Source organism: Vipera berus (genome assembly GCF_964194415.1).
Source record: "Vipera berus genome assembly, chromosome: 6".
Classification (NCBI taxonomy): Eukaryota; Metazoa; Chordata; class Lepidosauria; order Squamata; family Viperidae; genus Vipera; species Vipera berus.
The window spans coordinates 89,375,724-89,396,802 of record NC_138208.1 but is presented as its reverse complement, the minus strand read 5'-3'; the positions used below and the strand labels follow the sequence as shown (position 1 = coordinate 89,396,802).

At 45.8% G+C, this 21,079-nt stretch overlaps 1 protein-coding gene across 1 annotated transcript; it reads right to left on the bottom strand.

Moving 5' to 3' along the window:
- Positions 1–7,866: 7,866 nt before the first annotated feature.
- Positions 7,867–20,751, bottom strand: IL15RA (interleukin 15 receptor subunit alpha). Its single transcript, XM_081331239.1, has 6 exons — positions 18,261–20,751; positions 16,810–16,851; positions 15,426–15,770; positions 10,704–10,739; positions 9,904–9,955; positions 7,867–8,344 (listed from the first exon to the last, which is right to left on the bottom strand). Exons 1-6 carry the CDS (start codon positions 18,490–18,492, stop codon positions 8,182–8,184), a joined length of 870 nt encoding a protein of 289 aa, XP_081187365.1. The 5' UTR covers positions 18,493–20,751; the 3' UTR covers positions 7,867–8,181.
- Positions 20,752–21,079: the final 328 nt, after the last annotated feature.

The window sequence follows — 21,079 nt, the reverse complement described above, 5'->3', positions numbered from 1 at the left end:
GGGGAAAAGGTTAAGGATAGGGATTGGGGTTTCCCCCAATTACATTCAATATTTGACAAACAGCTTGTTGTCTGGGCAAATATATATAAATAAAGATAATAAGCCTAACAATAACATTGATAAATGATAGATTATCAAACACAATCCTAAATTTTCAATGTATGATAACATTCTTAGTCAAACAGATTCAAAATTGCATATTACATTCTTTTCTCTCGTTTATCTACCCCATTGATAAAATTTATTCCAAGTTCTTGTTGTTGTTAGCTGCGAAGTCGTGTCCGACCCATCGTGACCAAGTTCTACAATAGACTAAATGCTCTTTAATCTCTAAGGTTAATCTATCCATTTCTGCACATTCCAATATCTTAATTAATACTTCTGCCGTTGGTAACTTTTCATTTTCCCAATATTAAAAAGGTAAAGGTTCCCCCGCACATGCGTGCTAGTCGTTTCCGACTCTAGGGGCCGGTGCTCATCTCCATTTCAAAGCCGAAGAGCCAGCGCTTGTCCGAGGACGTCTCCGTGGTCATGTGGCCGGCATGACTAGACGCCAAAGGCGCACGGAACGCTGTTACCTTCCCACCGCAGTGGTCCCTATTTTTCTACTTGCATTTTTACGTGCTTTCGAACTGCTAGGTTGGCAGAAGCTGGGACGAGTAACAGGCGCTCACTCTGCTACGATTGAATTTGTAGATATGGCCACCATGGTAAGTCAATACCTTGTTGTTGTTAAGTCTTGTCTAGATTTCAATCTTCCTTCATTATCCAGTAAGTCCTTATATGTTTTTTTTATTTTTATTTTTATTCCATTTATATCCTGCCCTTCTCTGAAGACTCAGGGCGGCTTACAAGCTTAGCAGTAGCCTTCATTCTATGTATATGCCTGCTTATTAGGGCTTTCACACACACACCCCAAGTGGCATTATTACAAAGTCAGCTTAATTGCCCCCAACAATCTGGGTCCTCATTTTACCTACCTCGGAAGGATGGAAGGCTGAGTCAACCTTGAGCCTGGTGGGACTCGAACCTGCACTAATTGCAGGCAGCTGGTGTTACTTAAGGAGGCATTAGCCCACTGCTCCACCAAGGCTCTGGGTTGGACTAGAAGACCTCCAAGGTTCCTTTTTTTTTAATCCCATTTATATCCCGCCCTTCTCCGAAGACTCAGGGCAGCTTACAATCTAAAGCACAATGTGCTTAGCAATAGCCTTCATTCTATGTATCTGCCTGCTTATTAGGGCTTTCACAAACACCCCAAGCGGCATTATTACAAAGTCAGCTTAATTGCCCCCAACAATCTGGGTCCTCATTTTACCTACCTGGGAAGGATGGAAGGCTGAGTCGACCTTGAGCCTGGTGGGACTCGAACCTGCACTAATTGCAGGCAGCTGGTGTTACTTAAGGAGGCATTGGCCCACTGCTCCACCAAGGCTCTTTGTTACAATTTTATCATAGTTAATTAAGTTTGGGTAAGCAAAAGCTTCCATTGTTGAGAGCCATTCGGGTATCTTAGTCTAATTTTTTTTCCTTTTATTTTTCCCCACTCTGAAAGAAGTGCATTTCTTATAGCATGGGTCAAATCACTGCCGTTGTTAAGTTAGTAAGTCGGTTGTTAAGGGAATCCGGCTTCCCCCTGGACTTGGCTTGTTCAGAAGGTCGCAAAAGGGGATCCACGTGATCTCGGGGACACTGCGACCGTCATAACTACGAGTCAGTGGCCAAGCATCTGAATTTTGATCGCCTGACCACGGGGACGGTGCAGTTGTCATAAATGTGAAAAATTGTTGAAAATAAATGAACTGATGTAAGTCGAGGACTTCCTGTGTTTCTGTTTCTCCTTACGTCCTTGGAATCTTCTCTCTTTTTTAAAAGGAGTTTGTTTTTCCTCTCCCTAGCCTTTCTCCAACGGCTAGTAATATTTTTCTTTGAGCCTCTGAAGTGCAGGCAGCTCGGTAATCTGCAAAATTGCGCATTTCAGGGTAAAATGCCTACAGTAATTTCTGGCGTAAGAGTTTAGGAGGCCGTTTTGTTCCATTATTTGGATACTTTTAATTTCTGCTCACAACTGCAGTCGTAAGTCGAGGACTTCCTGTATCTTGTTTCTTGCCTTTTTTTTTAATGTCACCTCTATTGTTCTTAACTTTCTTTCTTTTTGTTGTTCCTCTTACATTCTTCCAAAATATTAAAGGCAGTTTCTTTTAAAAATAGCTCTATTAGACAAGCACCCCCTTTTAGTCTCTCCCATCCCTCCCCCCCCCTCCTCTTTACACACCCCACTCCCTTCCAACACTGATGGTGTTATCTAGTTAGGTTAATAAACGTTTGCAAGAAAGGTTAGAAAGCATGAAGGACCCCGGTTTTTTTTCTTCCTCCTCCTCCTCCTCCTCCTCCTCCTCCTCCTCCTCCTCTTCTTCTTCTTCTTCCTCCTCCTCCTCTTTACACACCCCACTCCCTTCCAACACTGATGGTGTTATCTAGATAGGTTATGAAACATCTGCAAGTAAACAATCAAGCTTAGAAAGTATCAAGGACCCCAAGTGTGTTTGTTTGTTTCTCTTTCTCCTCCTCCTCCTCTCTGCACACCCCACTCCCTTCTAACACTGATGGTGTTACCTACCTGGGTTATGAAACGTCTGCAAGGAAACCATCAAGTTCAGAGAGCACCAAGGACCCCACAGTCCTCCTCCTCCTCCCCCTCCCCCCTGCAAACCCTCCTCCCTCCCAGCACTGATGACGTTCCCTAGTTGGGTTATGAAACGTCTGCAAGAAAACCACCCAGCTCAGAGGGCCCCAAGGGCCCCACAGCCTTTTTCCTCCTCCTCCTCCTCCTCCTCCCTCCTGTTGGAACACCAGCTGGTTGCCATGAAGCTGTGGGACCCTCTCCATCTGCCTCCCATTCCATCCTCATGGAGGCTCCTGGCCTCTGGATGTAAGCATGTGTGTCTGTGTGGTTTCGAACCCAGATCGACTTCTAACACTGCTGTGGTAAATCCCTGAATACAGTTCTGGCTCCAACCTCTGTCTTCCACTTCACCAAATTAGATCTCTTCCTTGGGCACTTTCGGACCCACCTCTGTGTCTGGATCGGTTCCAAATCCACACTGACTCCTGAGAAAGAGGGCCTGTTCTGTTTCCCCCCCCCCCCCACAGAGATACACCCGGTTTGCTCTATTTACAGTGATATTTAATAGATAAACATCCTTGTCGTAGCCAAGGGTATGTAGGCAGGTCTCTGCAGATAATTTCAGAGGATCTTATTTGTTCCACTCCTTCTGCTCTCTTGGGGACTCCTGGGGTTCTCGTCTCCTAAGGAGGAGAATGCAGGAGAAGGGAAAGAGAACTCTTTTCTGGATTTTCTAGATCCCAGCCGCTCTGTCCTGGCGACTTCAGATTCCTTCTCCGGAGGCTTTGCTCAGCAGACGGCTCTCAGATCCTGCTTGCCCCTGCTGAACCTCAACCAGATTCTCCTCCCGGATCCAACCACATCACCAGTCCGTGCCCCAGCCAGACAGCGCCACCGGCTCTCAGCAACCTCTCTTAAGAGAACAGAATCGGAAAGCTGGAAGGGACCTTAGAGGTCTTCTAGTCCAGCCCCCTGCTCAGGTAGGAGACCCGATACCATGCTGGACAACTGGGTGTCCGATATCTTTTTAAAATCCTCCAGCGTTGGAGCAACCCACAACTTCTGGAAGCAAATCGTTCCACTGGATTTAATTGTTCTCACTGTCAGGAAATTCTTCCTTATTTCGAAGCTAGTTCTCTCCTTGATTAATTTCCATTCAACGCCTCTTGTCCTGCCTTCAGGGGCTTTGGAGAACAGTTGTTTTAATATGCCTTCAGTACAGAGTCCAGGACTCACATCCATAGGGAGAAGGACAACTCCGTAGACCTCCAGCTTTGTGGAGGTATGGACGGTGTGTTGAATACGGAACACAGGGTTGGAAGGGACCTCGGAGGTCTTCTAGTCCAACCCCCTGCTCAGGCGGGAGACTGTATACCATTTCGTACAAGTGACTGTCTAGCCCACAGGTCTGCAACCCGCGGCTCCGGAGCCGCATGCGGCTCTTTCAGCCGCCTCCTGCGGCTCCCAGTCCTCTGCCATGTGCAGTCCCCCCCCCATATCTCTCTCCATATCTCTCCCTCTCCCTCTCTATCATCTGTCTGTCTGTCTGTCTGTCTATCTATCTATCATCTATTTCTGTATCTATTATCTATCTATCATCTATTTATATATCATCTATCATCTATCATCTGTCTATCATCTACTTATCTTTTATCTATATCTATCATCTATCTATATCATCTATGTATCTATCATCTATCATCATCCATATCTATCTATCTATCTATCTATCTATCTATCTATCTATCTATCAATCAATCATCTATTTATGTATTATCTATCATCTATCAATCATCTGTCTATCATCTATTTATATATCATCTATCATCTGTCTATCATCTATTTATGTATCTATTATCTATATCTATCATCTATCTATCTATCTACTATTTATATATCAATATATTTATATATCAATCATCTGTCTATCATCTATTTATATATCATCTATCATCTATCATCTGTCTATCATCTATTTATGTACCTATTATCTATCTATCATCTATATCATCTATATCATCTATATCATCTATCTATCTATCTATCTATCTATCTATCTATCTATCTATCTATCTATCTATCTATCTATCTATCTATCTATCTATCTATCTATCTATCTATCTATCTCTATCTTCAATCAATTTAATCAGAATAGAGCTGAAAGGGCCCATGGAGGTCTTCTAGTCCAACCCACTCCTGAAGACGGAGACCCTCTACCATTTCAGACAAATGATTGTCCAGTCTCTTCTTAAAAACCTCCAGTGTTGGAGCACCCACAACCTCTGGAGGTGAGCCTTTCTATTAATCAATTGTCCTCACTCTCAGGAAGTTTTTCCTTAGCTCTAGGTTGCTTCTCTCCTTGATTAGTTTCCATCCGTTGCTTCTTGTCCTGCTTTCAGGTGCTTTGGAGAAGAGCTTCCTGGATGTGAATCATTTCAAGTTATGTCTCCTTGATTGACAGGCGAAAGAAGGGTCCCACGGATTGAATCTCTCCTCCCTGGTTGGTGTTAAAGAGGTTCCTTGCTTCTCCCTCTCCAACTACCTGACTCTGCAATATTTTAAATCTGCCGCTTAAGAAAGTCAGCCCGCTTTGCCAGGACATAAGAAGCGGCGGTGTGTGTGTGTGTGTGTGTGTGTGTGTGTGTGTGTGTGTGTGTGTGTGTGTGTGTGTGTTTTAGACCTCCAGGAAAGCCCATCTTCAGATGACGGAAATTGTTGGCTTCTTGAGAACCAAAAGATGGTCACTTGAACCATGAAAAAGAGCCAGGCAAGAGAATGTTCTGGACACATAGACTGGCGATTCTCCTGAGAAATGAAAAGAACATTTTAAATCAGTGACGCAACTTTTTGTGCTTCTGGGGAAGGAAATCTGCCAAGGCAGATTTTCGGAACCCAACTGGGATTATTTTTTCTTAGAATAGAGGTTGGATGCCTTGGTGTCACCGGGCTTAACCCAGAAAATGCAGATAGTCCTCGGCTTACTACCACAACTGAGCCCAAAATTTCTGTTGCTAAGCGAGACATTTGTTAAGTGGGTTTTCGCCCCATTTTACGACCTTTCTTGCTCCAGTGGTTAAATGGATCACTGCCAGTGTTATGAAAGTAACACGGTTGTTAAGTGAATCCGCCTTCCCCCATTGACTTTGCTTGTCAGAAGGGTGCAAAGGGGGAATCACGTGACCCCCGGGGCCAGGGCAACCGTCACATATATGAGTCAGTTGCCAAGCATCTGAATTTTGATCAGGTGATCATGGGGATGCTGCAACAGTCGTAAGTGTGAGAAAGGGTCATCAGGCACTTTTTTTCCATGTCACTGTAACTTTGAACGGTCACTAAATGAATCGTTGTTAAGTTGAGGACTACCTGTAGCGTTTCTGGTGGTTCCTGCGGCATATAATCAGCTGGGGACTTTACTCTTTTGATTTAACCTTTCGCTTAGACTGGATTTATTTTTATTTTTATTTATTTTATTTTAATTCCATTTATATCCCGCCCTTCTCCGAAGACTCAGGGCGGCTTACAAGCTTAGCAGTAGCCTTCATTCTGTGTATATGCCTGCTTATTAGGGCTTTCATACACCCCCCAAGTGGCATTATTACAAAGTCAGCTTATTGCCCCCAACAATCTGGGTCCTCATTTTACCTACCTCGGAAGGATGGAAGGCTGAGTCAACCTTGAGCCTGGTGGGATGCGAACCTGCACTAATTGCAGGCAGCTGGTGTTACTTAAGGAGGCATTAGCCCACTGCTCCACCAAGGCTCTGGATACCTACTTCCGCAGATGGAACAGCAGCGTAGTCAGTCTTTCCGATCTCTGGTTAACCTAGTATAAACTCCGGTTTGCGGTCGCATTTTCTGAGACCGATATGCTGGAGAAGACCTGCACGATCTGAGACCAAACTCTCTCCCTCGAACAGCAAAGTCTTTCTTCCTTTTTGCTCACAGCACTTTTTTTTTTAATCCCATTTATATCCCGCCCTTCTCCGAAGACTCAGGGCGGCTTACAATCTAAAGCACAAATCAATGTGCTTAGCAATAGCCTTCATTCTATGTATATGCCTGCTTATTAGGGCTTTCAGGGGCCCCCAAGCGGCATTATTACAAAGTCAGCTTATTGCCCCCAACAATCTGGGTCCTCATTTTACCTACCTCGGAAGGATGGAAGGCTGAGTCAACCTTGAGCCTGGTGGGACTCGAACCTGCACTAATTGCAGAAGGCTAGTGTTACTTAAGAAGGCATTAGCCCACTGCTCCACCAAGGCTCTGGGTTGGACTAGAAGACCTCCAAGGTTCCTTTTTTTTTTAATCCCATTTATATCCCGCCCTTCTCCGAAGACTCAGGGCAGCTTACAATCTAAAGCACAATGTGCTTAGCAATAGCCTTCATTCTATGTATATGCCTGCTTATTAGGGCTTTCACACACACACACCCAAGCGGCATTTTTACAAAGTCAGCTTATTGCCCCCAACAATCTGGGTCCTCATTTTACCTACCTCGGAAGGATGGAAGGCTGAGTCAACCTTGAGCCTGGTGGGACTCGAACCTGCACTAATTGCAGGCCTGGGATATTTGCAGGACCGTCTACTGCCGGGAACGACCTCCCATCGCCCGGTGCGCTCACACAGGGGGGACCTTCTCTGTGGGGGCACCTGCCCTGTGGAATCAGTTTCCCCTGGAGCTCCGGATGGCCCCGGATCTCTGGTCCTTTCGTCGCGACCTCAAAACATTTCTTTTCCATCAGGCTGACCTGGACTGACGATAGGGTGTTTGTTTTTTTTAAAAAAATGTTTTTAATATTTTATCACTGGGGCTTGTTAGTTTAATCTTTTTTTTTAACATTTGTATTATCGTGTTTTATTGTTGTTAGCCACCCTGAATCCTTCGGGAGATAGGGCGGCATATAAGTCCCAATAATAAATAAATAAATAATCCCAGCTGTACCATCAGCATCTGTCCTTTATAATGAAGGACAGGTCCTATGTTTGTACTGATGAGGTTGCCTAGTTGGGTCATGAGACGTCTGCAAGAAAACCACTTGCAGAGAGCACCAAGGACCCCATAGTTGTCTTCCTCCTCCTCCTTCTCCTTCTCCTCCTCCTTTCTGCAAACCCCGTTCCCTTCTAGCACTGATGATGTTCCCTAGTTGGGTCAGGAAACGTCTGCAAGGAAACCGCCTAGCTCAGAGAGCACCGAGGATCCCAAAGAATGATATATTTCAGCTCACCTAACATTCCCTCCACTGTTTGCAGCTGAAGCTTCTGCTACACTCAATCCCTTCTTCATCACCATGCATGCCTATATTGATCTCACCAGGGCATTGCTTCTTCGTCTTCTCCAACTCCACTTCGCTCTTCCTCTCTTCTCGCGCTCAGCTCCTTCTCACACAGATACACCTGGCCGGGGAGAACTGTAGGTGCCCCAAAGTGATTGACAGCCTTCTTCTCAAGGCTTTGCAACAGGAAACGGACAGACACCATGTCCACCCTGACCCTGGACATCGTGCTTAGGATCTCTTTTTTTCCCCAGAGTTAGAGACGATGCTTTGCCGAGCAGGATCACTCAACCGGTGGAGGTAATCCCGTTAGCATTGGATCTTCTTCATTCACCGGACCGGGATCTGGAGAATTGCCAGCCGATGCTGATCTTCCTTCTTCACATCCCAAGGGATCCATGGGGATCCCTTCCACAGAAGGGACCCTGGGCTGCCTCCAAGGATCGCTGCGGGATGAAAGGAGATTTAATGCACGCCAGGCTGGCAGTCCTACATCGAGACGAGGCTGACAGCGGCAGTCAAAAGAGCTGCAGGATTGGGAGGCTGGCCGAATGAATACATTTAATGCCTTTATTCCATTTTGAAATTTGGGTGGCTGTGGTTAACTGGGACGAGGCAAGGTAAAACTACAGTGAGGAGCTAACGTAAGGGTGTCCAACTTGGCAAGTTGAAGCTATGTGGACTTCAACTCCCAGAATTCCCCAGCCAGCATAGCTGGCTGGGGAATTCTGGGAATTGAAGTCCACGGGTCTTAAAGGAGCCAAGGTTGCACATCCCGATCTAAAATAAAAATTCTTTAAAGAGTTGAAACATGAAACATGCTGTCAATTGTGCCTATGTTTGGACACTGCTTTTATTTTTCTTTAGGGGAAAAAAAACACCCCATGACACAAAAATCCCTTTTGCCTGACACAAAAATCCCTTTTGCCTGTTGTGGATAAATTTGGACACTGCCTTTATTTCTCTTTAGGAAAAAAAAACAACCCCACATCACTGCAGTGATTAAGGTCTTAGAAAATGCCCCAATACATTTGCAGAGACAAGAAAATGGGCCAGGAATAGTTCAAGGAGACAGATTTAGACTTGAAAGAGCAAAAGTTGGAAGAACCAACCAATTAACCCCTGATTTTGGAATAACAATGGGGGGAAAAAAGCACCAGAGTTGAAGGAATTTAAGCCTTCTTCACAAGTTCCTGTGTCCCGAGAATCACAAGTGGGTGATTCCCAAAGACTGGAGAAATGCAGGATGGGAACTTGAGGGAGGGTCCCCATATAGCTGGGTTTGGGAAAGATTGAGCTAAGGGACCTATACAAACAGAGTTTAAAAGTGTATCTCAAGCTTGGCCACTTTAAGAGGAGTGGACTTCAACTCCCAGAATTCCCCAGTCCACCCATCTTAAAGTTGCCCAGGTTGAGAAACATTGGCTTAAAGCAGAGGTCTTCAAACTTGGCCCTTTGATGACTTGTGGACTTCAGCTCCCAGAATTCCTCAGCCAGCGTGCCTGGCTGAGGAATTCTGGGAGTTGAAGTCCACACGTCATCAAAGGGCCAAGTTTGAAGACCCCTGGCTTAAAGCATTGGTTAAACAAAGCCAATGAGCTCCAGAAACCATAAAGTCTGTTATCTAGAGAAGCGAGACCCAGGGGAATTCTGGGAGTTGAAGTCCACGCATCTTAAAAGTTGCCCAGGTTGAGAAACATTGGCTTAAATCATTGGTTAAACAAAGCCAATGAGCTCCAGAAACCATAGAGTCTGTTATCTAGAGAAGCGAGACCCAGGGGAATTCTGGGAGTTGAAGTCCACGCGTCTTAAAGTTGCCCAGGTTGAGAAACATTGGCTTAAAGCATTGGTTAAACAAAGCCAATGAACTCCAGAAACCATAGAGTCTGTTATCTAGAGAAGCGAGACCCAGGGGAATTCTGGGAGTTGAAGTCCGTACATCTTAAAGAGGCCACAATGCTTTAAACCCATTGCCAATGTTAAAAATTAACATAGCAAAGCTTACCGTGATCTTCTACAATAGCAGTAATACATGAATCCTGCTGATAGGATTATCGCTATTAGGGAGAAAAATGAATTAAAATGAATAATCAGTCCTAAAATGTTCTCCGTTGTAGGGCAGCATAATTGTGAGTCAACCCTAGTTCTGGGCACAACACGGAATGCAGACAAACATTCATTCCACCTTCATGAAGGAAATGAAGTACAGGTAATCCTTGCTTATAACACTCGTTCAGGGACCGTTCGAAGTTACAACGGCACTAAAAAAGGGGACTTAACGACCGTTTTTTTCACACTTATGACCGCTGCAGCATCCCTGTGGTTCACGTGATCAAAACTCATATTTACGACGGTGGCAATTGCAGCCCAGATTCACCGGGACTGAGTTGGGAGGCCATATTATCAATGTCTTAAAATAAAATTTATTTAAATAAATCAAAGACAGCGAAGCACGCTAACTCCTCTCCCCCCTCCCAATTTAGGCTTAAAACAGCCAAGAATGTCTGAGCAGGGCTCAAAAAACAACAACACCACACACCTCAAAATACAGATGTTCAATGCAATTGCCAAAACGAAAGCCTTTTCCATTGCAAAAGAGGTTTAAAAAGGGACCAGGCTTGGACTAGGTTGGAGCCAGCCTTTTTTAAAAAATTCATTCATTCATTTATTTTTTGACAGTCTCCTGGGGCCAATCTTTGGCTCCTGGAGGGTAAAAATCCTGTTTTTTGTACAAGTAATTAAATCAGGCCATCCAGTTTGGATGGCTGCTGAAACTCTTGTGTATTATTCAGGAACATTCCTTACCTGAAAGGGGAAGTCCAATTCTGAAGTACGGAGAACCTGCAAGGAAGGGGGAAAAAAAAGAATATTAAGGAATTAAAAACGGCTCACCCCTTCTTTCCGTAGGCAAGAAGATGCGAGCTTTAGCTTTTGATAGGCTATTATTATTTATAGCGAATGATGCAAAAACATGCACGGTACAAGCTGGCATTACGATGAACGGGTCCTTGACTTACAACGGTTCAACCTTACAACAGCACTGAAGAAAGAGACTTACAACGGTCCTCAGACTTACAACGGTGGCAACATTCCCCAGGATCACCTGGCCCAAATTTGGGCGCTAGGCCAATGGCCTGTCCCAGCATCCCCGGGGGTCACGTGATCACTGTTGGCAATCTTCCCAGCTGACGTCCGACTAGCAAAGTCCCTGGGGGAAGCCAGGTTCACTTAACGACCGTGTTTCACTTAATGACTGCAGCGATTCTCCTAACATCCGTGGCAACAAAAGAAAAAGATAACATTGCTTGCAATTCACTTAACAACCGCCTTGGTTAGCAATGGAAATTCTGACCCCGATTGTGGTCATGTTGAGGACTACCTGTATCACGTTAGCTTCTAAATGGTTAAGTTTCTAGCCCTCAAGTTAACCAATCCGGTCTGAGAGAGAGCGGGGAAACAGAAACCCTTCCCGGAAGGAGGTCTTTGCATTTCAGCAATAAAGGCCTAAAGATTAAAGCTGGAAAGAGCCAGCAGAAGCCTTGACGTCCACAAGGCAACCGCAGCCCCACAGATGAAGGGGGGGGGGCTGGGAAAAGTTGCAGCTCCTTTTGCAGCTCCTTCTGACGAAATGCAGCCAGAGAAAGAAAGAAAGAAAGAAAGAAAGAAAGAAAGAAAGAAAGAAAGAAAGAAAGAAAGAAAGAAAGAAAGAAAGAAAGAAAGGAAGGGGGAGGGAGGGAATGAATGAAGGAAAAAGAAAGAAAGAGAAAGAAAGAAAGAAAGAAAGAAAGAAAGAAAGAAAGAAAGAAAGAAAGAAAGGGGGAGGGAGGGAATGAATGAAGGAAAGAAAAAGAAAAAAAGAAAGAAAGAAAAGAAAGAAAGAAAGAAAGAGGAAGGGAGGAAGGGAGGGAGGGAGGAAAGAAAGAGAAAGAAAGAAAGAAAAGTCAAGAAGGAACAGGAATGAAGGAAGGAAAGAAAGAAAGAGGGAGGGAGGGAGGTAACGAATGAAAGAAAGAAAAAGAAAAAAGAGGAAGGGAGGAAAGAAGGAAGGGAGGGAGGGAGGAAAGAAAGAGAAAGGAAGGAAGGAAGGAAGGAAGAAAGAAAGAAAGGGAGGGAGAGAGGAAGGAAAGGAAGGAAGGAAAGAAGGAAAGAGGGAGGGAGAGAATGAATGAAAGAAAAAGAAAGAAAGAGAAAGAAAGAGGAAGGGAGAAAAGAAGGAAGGAAGGGAGGGAGGAAAGAAAGAAAGAAAAAGAAAGAGGAAGAAAGAGGAAGGGAAGTAAAGAGAGGAGAGGAAGGGAAAGGAAAAGAAAGTAAAAGAAAGGAGCAGGGGATTGGGCTAGGCCAGCAGTAGGCAACCTTGGCTCTTTGGTGACTCGTGGACTTCAACTCCCAGAATTCCTGAGCCAGCATGAGGGAACTATGGGCCCCTCATGACTTGTGGACTTCAACTCCCAGAATTCCTGAGCCAACATGGGGGGAACTATGGCCCCTTCATGACTCACGGACTTCAACTCCCAGAATTCCTGAGCCAGCATGGGGGAACTATGGCCCCTTCATGACTCACGGACTTCAACTCCCAGAATTCCTGAGCCAGCATGGGGGAACTATGGCCCCCTCATGACTCGTGGACTTCAACTCCCAGAATTCCTGAGCCAGCATGGGGGAACTATGGCCCCCTCATGACTCACGGACTTCAACTCCCAGAATTCCTGAGCCAGCATGGGGGAACTATGGCCCCCTCATGACTCGCGGACTTCAACTCCCAGAATTCCTGAGCCGGCATGGGGGAACTATGGCCCCCTCATGACTCGTGGACTTCAACTCCCAGAATTCCTGAGCCAGCATGGGGGTACTATGCCCCCTCATGACTCGTGGACTTCAACTCCCAGAATTCCTGAGCCAGCATGGGGGTACTATGCCCCCTCATGACTCGTGGACTTCAACTCCCAGAATTCCTGAGCCAGCATGGGGGTACTATGCCCCCTCATGACTCGTGGACTTCAACTCCCAGAATTCCTGAGCCAGCATGGGGGAACTATGGCCCCCTCATGACTCGTGGACTTCAACTCCCAGAATTCCTGAGCCAGCATGGGGGAACTATGGCCCCCTCATGACTCGTGGACTTCAACTCCCAGAATTCCTGAGCCAGCATGGACCTCCAAGGTTCCTTCCAATTACACTAATCTGTTACAAAGAAAGAAAGAAAGAAAGAAAGAAAAAGGAAGGAAGGAAGGAAGGAAGGAAGGAAGGAAGGAAGGAAGGAAGGAAGGAAGGAAGAAAGGAAGGAGAGGGAGGGAGGGAGGAAGGAAGGAGAGAGAATCCCAAAGTGCTTTTTCAGGAGGAAAGTGCGCTTTCTTGTTTTTCTTTGAAGACATTTCACTTCTCATCCAAAAAGCTTCTTCATCTCTCAGATCACTGAGAATCTCCATAGAAAGAAAGAGAGAGAGAGAGAGAGAGAGAGAGAGAGAAAGGAAGGGATGAAGAAAGAAAGAAAGAAAGGGAGAAAGAAAGAAAGAGAGAGAGAGAGAAGAAAGGAAAGAAAGAAAGAAAGGAAGGACAGAAGGAAGGAAGGAAGGAAGGAAGGAAGGAAGGAAAGAAAGGAAAAGGAAAAGAAAGAAGGAAATCAAGAAGAAAGGAACAAAGGAAGGAAGGAAGGAAGGAAAGAAAGAAAGAAAGAAAGAGGGATGGAGGGAGGAGGGGAAGGAAGGAAGGAAGGAAGCTACAGACATAGTTCATTCTGACAGACCGTGTCCTCCCAGCTTCTTCCAAGGATGAGTTAACAGGTAGTCTCTGACTTGCGACCTCAATTGAACCCAAATTTTCTGTTGCTAAATGAGACAGTTAAGCGAGTTTCCCCCCATTTTACGACCTTTCTTGCCACAGTCCTTAAGTGAATCACTGCAGTTCTTAAGTTTAGTCGCATGGTTGTTAAGTGAATCAGGCTTCCCCCACTGACTTTGCTTGTCGGAAGGTCACAAAAGGGGATCACGTGACCCTCCCGGGACGCTGCAACTGTCGTAAGTAGGAACCATTACTGTTTACGACTGTTACAGAATCCCCAAGATCACATATTCAAAATTTGGATGCTTGGCAAGTGGCTTATATTTATGACTTACATTCTTCCTCCCCTTCATTCCTCCTTCCTTTTCTCCTTCATCTCCTCCTCCTCCTCTCCGCAAACCCCACTCCCCTCCTAGCACTGATGATGTTACCTAGTTCGGTCAGGAAACGTCTCCAAAAAAACCACCAAGCTCAGAGAGCACCCAGGACCCCACAGTCCTTTTCTTCCTCCTCCTCCTCCTCCTCCTCCTCCTCCTCCTCCTCCTCCTCCTCCTCCTCCTCCTCCTCCTCCTCCTCCTCCTCCTCCTCCTTCTTCTTCTTCTTCTCCTTCCTCCTCCTCCTTCTCCCCACAAACCCCACTCCCTCCTAGCACTGATGATGTTACCTAGTTGGGTCAGGAAACGTCTCCAAGAAAACAACCAAGCTCAGAGAGCACCAGGAACCCCACAGTCCTCCTCCTCCTTCTTCTTCTTGTTCCTCCTCCTCCTCCTCCTATTCTTCTTCTTCTTCTTCTTCTTCTTCTTCTTCTTCTTCTTCTTCTTCTTCTTCTTCTTCTTCTTCTTCTTCTTCTTCTTCTTCTTCCTCCTCCTCCTCCTCCTCCTCCTCCTTCCTCCTCCTCCTTCTCCCCACAAACCCCACTCCCTTCTAACCCTGATGATGTTACCTAGTTCGGTCAGGAAACGTCTCCAAGAAAACAACCAAGCTCAGAGAGCACCAAGGACCCCACAGTCCTCCTCCTCCTCCTCCTCCTCCTCCTCCTCCTCCTCCTCCTCCTCCTCCTCCTCCTCCTCCTCCTCCTCCTCCTCCTCCTCCTCCTCCTCTTCTTCTTCTTCTTCTTCTTCTTCTTCTTCTTCTTCTTCTTCTTCTTCTTCTTCTTCTTCTTCTTCTTCTTCTTCTTCTTCTTCTCCTTCCTCCTCCTCCTTCTCCCCACAAACCCCCACTCCCTCCTAGCACTGATGATGTTACCTAGTTGGGTCAGGAAACGTCTCCAAGAAAACAACCAAGCTCAGAGAGCACCAAGGACCCCACAGTCATCTTCCTCGTCCTCCTCCTCCTCCTCCCCACAAACCCCACTCCCTCCTAGCACTCATGATGTTACCTAGTTGGGTCAGGAAAAGTTTGCAAAGAAACCACCAAGTTCAGTGAGCACCAAGGACCCCACAGTCCTCCTCCTCATCATCTTCTCCCTCCTCCTCCTCCTCTCCACAAACCCCACTCCCTTCTAGCACTGATGGGTCAGGAAACATCCACATGGAAACCACCAAGCTCAGCGAGCACTGAAGACCCCAAAGTTCATCCCCAAGCTGCACATACTCTCTTCTAGCGCTACAACAAGGTGAAGGAAAACACATCCACCCGGGGAACACCCAACTCTTCAAACCAAGAGGACACACTCCGGTCACAAAGGGTTAATGCAGACATGCTGAAGAAGGCCGTGGTTAGGAACATGTGTGCATGTCTGGAACAAACCTGTAATGCTTTGCAAAACGCCCGTATCGGTTGGATCTGTGATATTTCCAAGGGGGTCCTCAGATGGCACACACGTAGCTTGTTGTGGTGTCCACTGTGTCTTGTTATTTCTGTCTGGGGGAAATGGCGTCCTGGTAGGGGAGGGGGTGACACTTTCGGAAACTGTGCCCGTAGTCAACCATCCAACCCCTGGAGTAGCTGTCACTGTTGGCCCAAGGCTCTTGGGGGATGGCTTGGCCGTCCTACGTGGAGTGTGTGCAAAACTTGTCGTTTCCACTACTGGTGAGGTGGTCTGACTTCCATACAGACGTGCAGAGACACTCGCTGGATTTGTGCACTGGATCTCTGTAGGTTGTACAAACATGGGATGAAGTAGAAATGCTTAGCCACATCCGAGGGCAGATTCTCACGTGGTTTTAGTTTAGACACAGAGTTAGAGATTAGTAACTTCAATCCTCAGGCAGCTACTACAGAATGGGACAACTCAGCACAGCTGATTCGCCACAGCCAACCTGATGTGGGACAATCCACCATTGACAATTCAATTCTTCGATATTAGTGTAACTTTTGCCTCACAGCGAGTTGTCCTGTGGCAAGTTGTCTGAGGCGAAGTGTCTGAGGTGAGTTGGCCAAGGTTAGATGGCCAAGGCGAGTTGGCCAAAGTGAGTTGGCGAGTTGGCCAAGGTGAGATGGCTGAGGCGAGTTGGCCAAAGCGATTTGGCCAAGGTGAGATGGCCGAGGGGAGTTGGCCGAGGGGAGTTGGCTGAGGTGAGTTGGCTGAAGTGAGTTGGCCAAGGCGAGTTGGCCAAGGCGAGTTGCCCGAGGCAAGTTGGCCAAGGTGTGTTGGTGAGCTGGCCAAGGTGAGTTGGCAAGTTGGCCAAGGTGAGTTGGCCGAGGCAAGTTGGTCAAAGTGAGTTAGCGAATTGGGGAAGGTGAGTTAGTGAGTTGGCCAAGATGAGTTGGTGAGTTGGCTGAGGTGAGTTGGTCAAAGTGAGTTAGCAAATTGGCCAAGGTGAGTTGGTAAGTTGGCCAAGGCGAGTTGGCCAAGGTGAGTTGGTCGAGGTGAGTTGGCCGAGGTGAGTTGGCTGAGGTGAGTTGGCCAAAGTGAGTTAGCAAATTGGCCAAGGTGAGTTGGTGAGTTGGCCAAGGTGAGTTGGCTGAGGCGAGTTGACCAAAGTGAGTTAATGAATTGGCCAAGGTGAGTTGGTGAGTTGGCCGAGGTGAGTTGGCCAAAGTGACTATGGAGATTCTCAGTCCTCCAGGTCACGGTTGTACCGAAGGTTTGATGGTTGACGTGGTGTCCCAGAGAAGGACATTCCCCCATTCCCCCCTTCCCCACTCCCTGGTTCCACGTGGAATAAACACGAAAAAGACGATCTCCTACCTCGGGTGGTGTGGCCTTCAGCTGTGCCCTCCACAGTCAGGTCTTCGTGGGAAACAAAAGGGAAAGAGGAGACAAGGAGTTGATGGTCATCAAACGAGCTTAGGATGAACTCTTGAGTGCTACCTCTGATTAAACCCTCAAGAAGTAGATTATTTTAAAGAAAGAACAGCCACAAAGAACGAAGATTTTAAAAGGCACCAGCACAGTAGGAGCATAGCTGCTAAGGTTATTATTCTATCTCGCTTTCCTCACCATCCATCCATCCATCCATCCATCCATCCAATCTATTCCTTCTTTCCTTCCTTCCTTTTTCCTTTTCCTTCCTTCCCCTCTCATCTTTTTTCCTTCCTTCTTCCTCTCATTTCCTTCCTTCCTTCCCTCCTTCCTTCCTTCCTTCCTTCCTTCCTTCCTTCCTTCCTTCCTTCCTTCCTTCTCTTCACTCCCTTCTAGCACTGATGACGTTACCTAGTTGGGTTATGAAATGTCTGCAAGAAAACAATCAAGCTCAGACACCACCAAGGATCCTGAGCTACATGTATTCTCTTCTATTAAAACCATGTCTTTGTGGCTCTTTGGGAGCTCTACAAAGAGGGGCCCCAGATATTAAGGGTGGGGGGCAAGGTATCCCAAAGATGGAAGACCGTCACGGAAAAGGCTCCACTAGACAGCCTTCCTTCTGCGCTGGGACCTTCTCATCGCCCAGACGTCACCAGGCTTAATCCAGAGGACACAACGTCAAAGCTGCTCAAGACCTCAGCCATGTCAAGTTTTGAAAGTAACAAACCCCCCCCCCCCCAGCTGGAAGCCAAGCAGACCTCAATTCAACTTTCACAGTAGCTTCGTTTTCATGGGGGACCTTAGATGCCTGATGCAAGAAGATCTAGCAGGAGGAACTGCTCATGATTCAACATCAGACCCTATTTTCAGCATCCCATCAGATGAAACTCATCAGATGAACTGAAGAAGCTTCCTGGATGAGAAGCTAAATGTTTCCAAATTGTGTGTGTGTGTGTAACCAAGAAAGTCCAGTTGCCTTTTGGGGAAAAAACCACCTTGGAGACAATCGTGATCGGGACGATTCAGAATCACCGTAGACCTCAGACGAAGCCTATGGAGCTACCACAGCCGAAGCGGTGATCTCCTTCATGCGACGGAGCTACAACCTGGCGTAACCTTCTCCCCATTCTTCTAGACCAGGGCTCTTCAAACCTGGTGACTTTAAAACTTGTGGACTTCAACTCCCAGAATTCCCCAGCCAGGGGAACTGGGAATTGAGGTCCACAAGTCTTAAAGTCGCCATGTTTGAAGAGCCCTGGTCTAGACCCACTGTTCTCAACTTGATGTCCTCCACGGGTCTGGAGATCTTGCTTTCTGAAGGTGACCTCCACAGCCAGCAGCCTTGGGGATGTTGCTACGGCTTCTCCTAACCCAGGGGCACAATAAATACTCACCGATACAAACCAGTTGTGGTGGACTCCATCTGTACTCTCTGGTTATTGCATCTTGCTCACAAACAATGAGGCTTGACGTGCCGGCTTTCCTTTTGAAGTTCTTCAGGCAGGCGTATCGCAATTTGTTGCCGTGGTTGTTCTCGTAGACAATGCGTGCATTGGCTACCTCTTTGGGGATGCCACATTTACCTGCGTAACACAAAAATTTGGGTGAGCTCACCCCAAAAGGCATAAGGGGACATCGTCTTAACGAAGAGCAAAATTGGGAGGAAGTGATTCTTTGATTTTATTTTCATGGACCTGTTCTTATTTCTTTATTGTCTTGGATTACTTTATTTCATCTGTTTATTATTATTGGTTATATATGATTTTTCCTTCCTTTATCTATTCTTTCCTAATTGTATTTATTTTTATTATTTCATTGATGTATTCCTGTTGGTTCTTTCATATTTTTATTCATCTTTTATCCTTTTTGATTATTTTCATGATTTCAATCTGTTTATTATTTGTTACATATGAATTTTCCTTTATCTATTATTCCCTTATTGTATTTTATTATTTTCATGATTTCACGTTTCTTACTATTTGTTGTTACCTCACTGCTTTTCTTTTATCTTTTATCTTTTGATTTTCATGTCGTTTCTTGTTACTATTTGTTTATTTAATTTTCCCTTCTCTATTCTTTTTTATGATTTTCATTACTTTGTCTATTTCCCACCACTTGTTGTGTTATCTTTTTTCTTTTCTCTGATTATTTTCATGATGTCATCAATGCATTCCTTTCTTTTCTACTTTTTATTTTCATGATTTCATCAGTTATTATTTATTATTATGTATTAGCTTTCCTTTACCTATTCTTTTCATTGTATTTTATTATTCTCCCTATTTCATCTATTTCCTACTATTGGTCGTTACGTTATTGGTTTTATCTTTATTCTTCCCCATTATTTTCATTGCTTCATCAATGTATTACTGTTTCTTGTTTCATATTATTTAAATATTTATTATTATAGCTCATCTAATCGGATTTCCTCTCTGGCCTGCTTGGCTGATGCCCAGGCAGTTTCTGCAGCTCGAGAGCTTTGAACCTAATCACTCCATAGCTAGTCCAGCACCTTGGATTATATTAACCTACTTTAAGGTGGAATAACAAAGTTGGAAGGGGCCTTGGAGGTCATCTAGTCCAACCCCCTGCTCAGTCAGGTGACCCTACACCATTTCAGACAAATGGCTGTCCAGTATCTTCTTAAAAACTTCCAATGTTGGAGCACCTAATTGATCATTTTAATTGTCAGGAACTTTCTCCTTAGTTCCAGGTTGCTTCTCGCCTTGATGAGTTTGCATCTGTTGCTTCTTGTCCTGCCTTCAAGTGCTTTGGAGACTAGGATAGGATAGGATAACAGTGTTGGAAGGGACCTTGGAGGTCATCTAGTCCAACCCCCTGCTCAAGCTGGAGACCGTACTGCCATTTCAGACAAATGGCTGTCCAGTCTCTTCTTAAAAACCTCCAGTGATGGAGCAGCCACAGGAAGAAAGATTTTTTAAAAAAACAACAACAAGAAGGAAATCTCTATTTTGCAATTTGAGCGTTGCGGGGTTCCGATTGCAGAGAGCACGCTGGCTGAGGAATTCTGGGAGTTGAAGTCCACGATATAGCCCCTTCTCGCCCGAAGAAGCGCTGCCAGGAGGAAGCAGGGGGGGGGGGAGAGAGCCTGTGATTGCAAGATCACACACAGAACTTGCAAGCGTGGTTTTTGCCCGCATGCCGTGAGGCTGCCCTGTCGGTGAGGCTTCTTCCCTGTCCCTTGAAGGAACTTCCTTCCTTAGCTGACCACCATTGCCGGAAATCAAGCAATTGCAATCCCTACAGTTGCGAAACAGGAAGCACCCAAAAGGGGGGGAAAAAAAAGAAAGCAAGCAAGAAAAGGCTTTCAAATGGAGGGCAGAGAAGAGCAGCAAAGATGATTTTTTAATTTTAATTTTAACTGGGTTTTTATTTTTTCTCAGGGTTTCATTTAATCTTTTTTCATTTGTTTTAACTTTTGTATTGATTTTCTTTTAAATATCCTGTAAACCGCCCTGAGTCCTTCGGGAAAGGGCGGTACATAAATCTAAATAAATAAATAAATAAATAAATGATCAGGGGACCGGAGGCTAAAACGGAATGAAGAACGGTGGCTGGAATTGGGTCGGTCCAGTTTAACGGAGAGAAGGAGGAGGGGGGACAGGATAGCAGCCTTCCAATCTCTCAGGGGCTGCCCCAAAGAAGAAGAGGCAGTCAAGCTATTCTCCAAAGCACCCGAAGGCAGGACAAGAAGCAACGGATGGAAACCACAACAACGATAATAGAGTTGGAAGGGGCCTTGGAGGTCATCTAGTCCAACCCCCTGCTCAGGCAGGAAACCCTGTACCCGGGGTAGGGAACTTTGCCTCTTTTACGACTTGTGGACTTAAAACTCCCAGAATTCCTGAGGCAGCATGGCCGCTTCAGGAATTCTGGGTATCGAAGTCCACAAGTCATGAAAGAGGCAAGGTTCCCTAGACCATTTCAGACAAGGGCTGTCAAATGGCTGGAATTGGGTGTGTCTAGTTTAAGGAAGAGAAGGACGAAGGGGGACAGGATAGCAGTGTTGCAATATCTCAGGGGCTGCCCCAAAGAAGAGGGAGTCAAGCTATTCTCCAAAGTGCCCGAAGGCAGGACGAGAAGCAACGGATGGCAAGTAATCAAGGAGAGAAGCAACCTGGAACTAAGGAGAAACTTCCTGACATTGAGAACTAAATTAACCAGTGGAACTCCTTGCCTCCAGAAGCTGTGAATG

Excerpts from the sequence above, each read along its gene's own strand:
- IL15RA (XM_081331239.1), bottom strand. The coding sequence starts at position 18,492 with ATGCCTTTTGGGGTGAGCTCACCCAAATTTTTGTGTTACGCAGGTAAA. Across the intron at positions 15,771-16,809 it reads TGAAGGCCACACCACCCGAG|AGATCCAGTGCACAAATCCA; the intron begins GTAGGAGATCGT and ends TACAACCTACAG. Across the intron at positions 9,956-10,703 it reads AATTGGACTTCCCCTTTCAG|CGATAATCCTATCAGCAGGA; the intron begins GTAAGGAATGTT and ends TCTCCCTAATAG.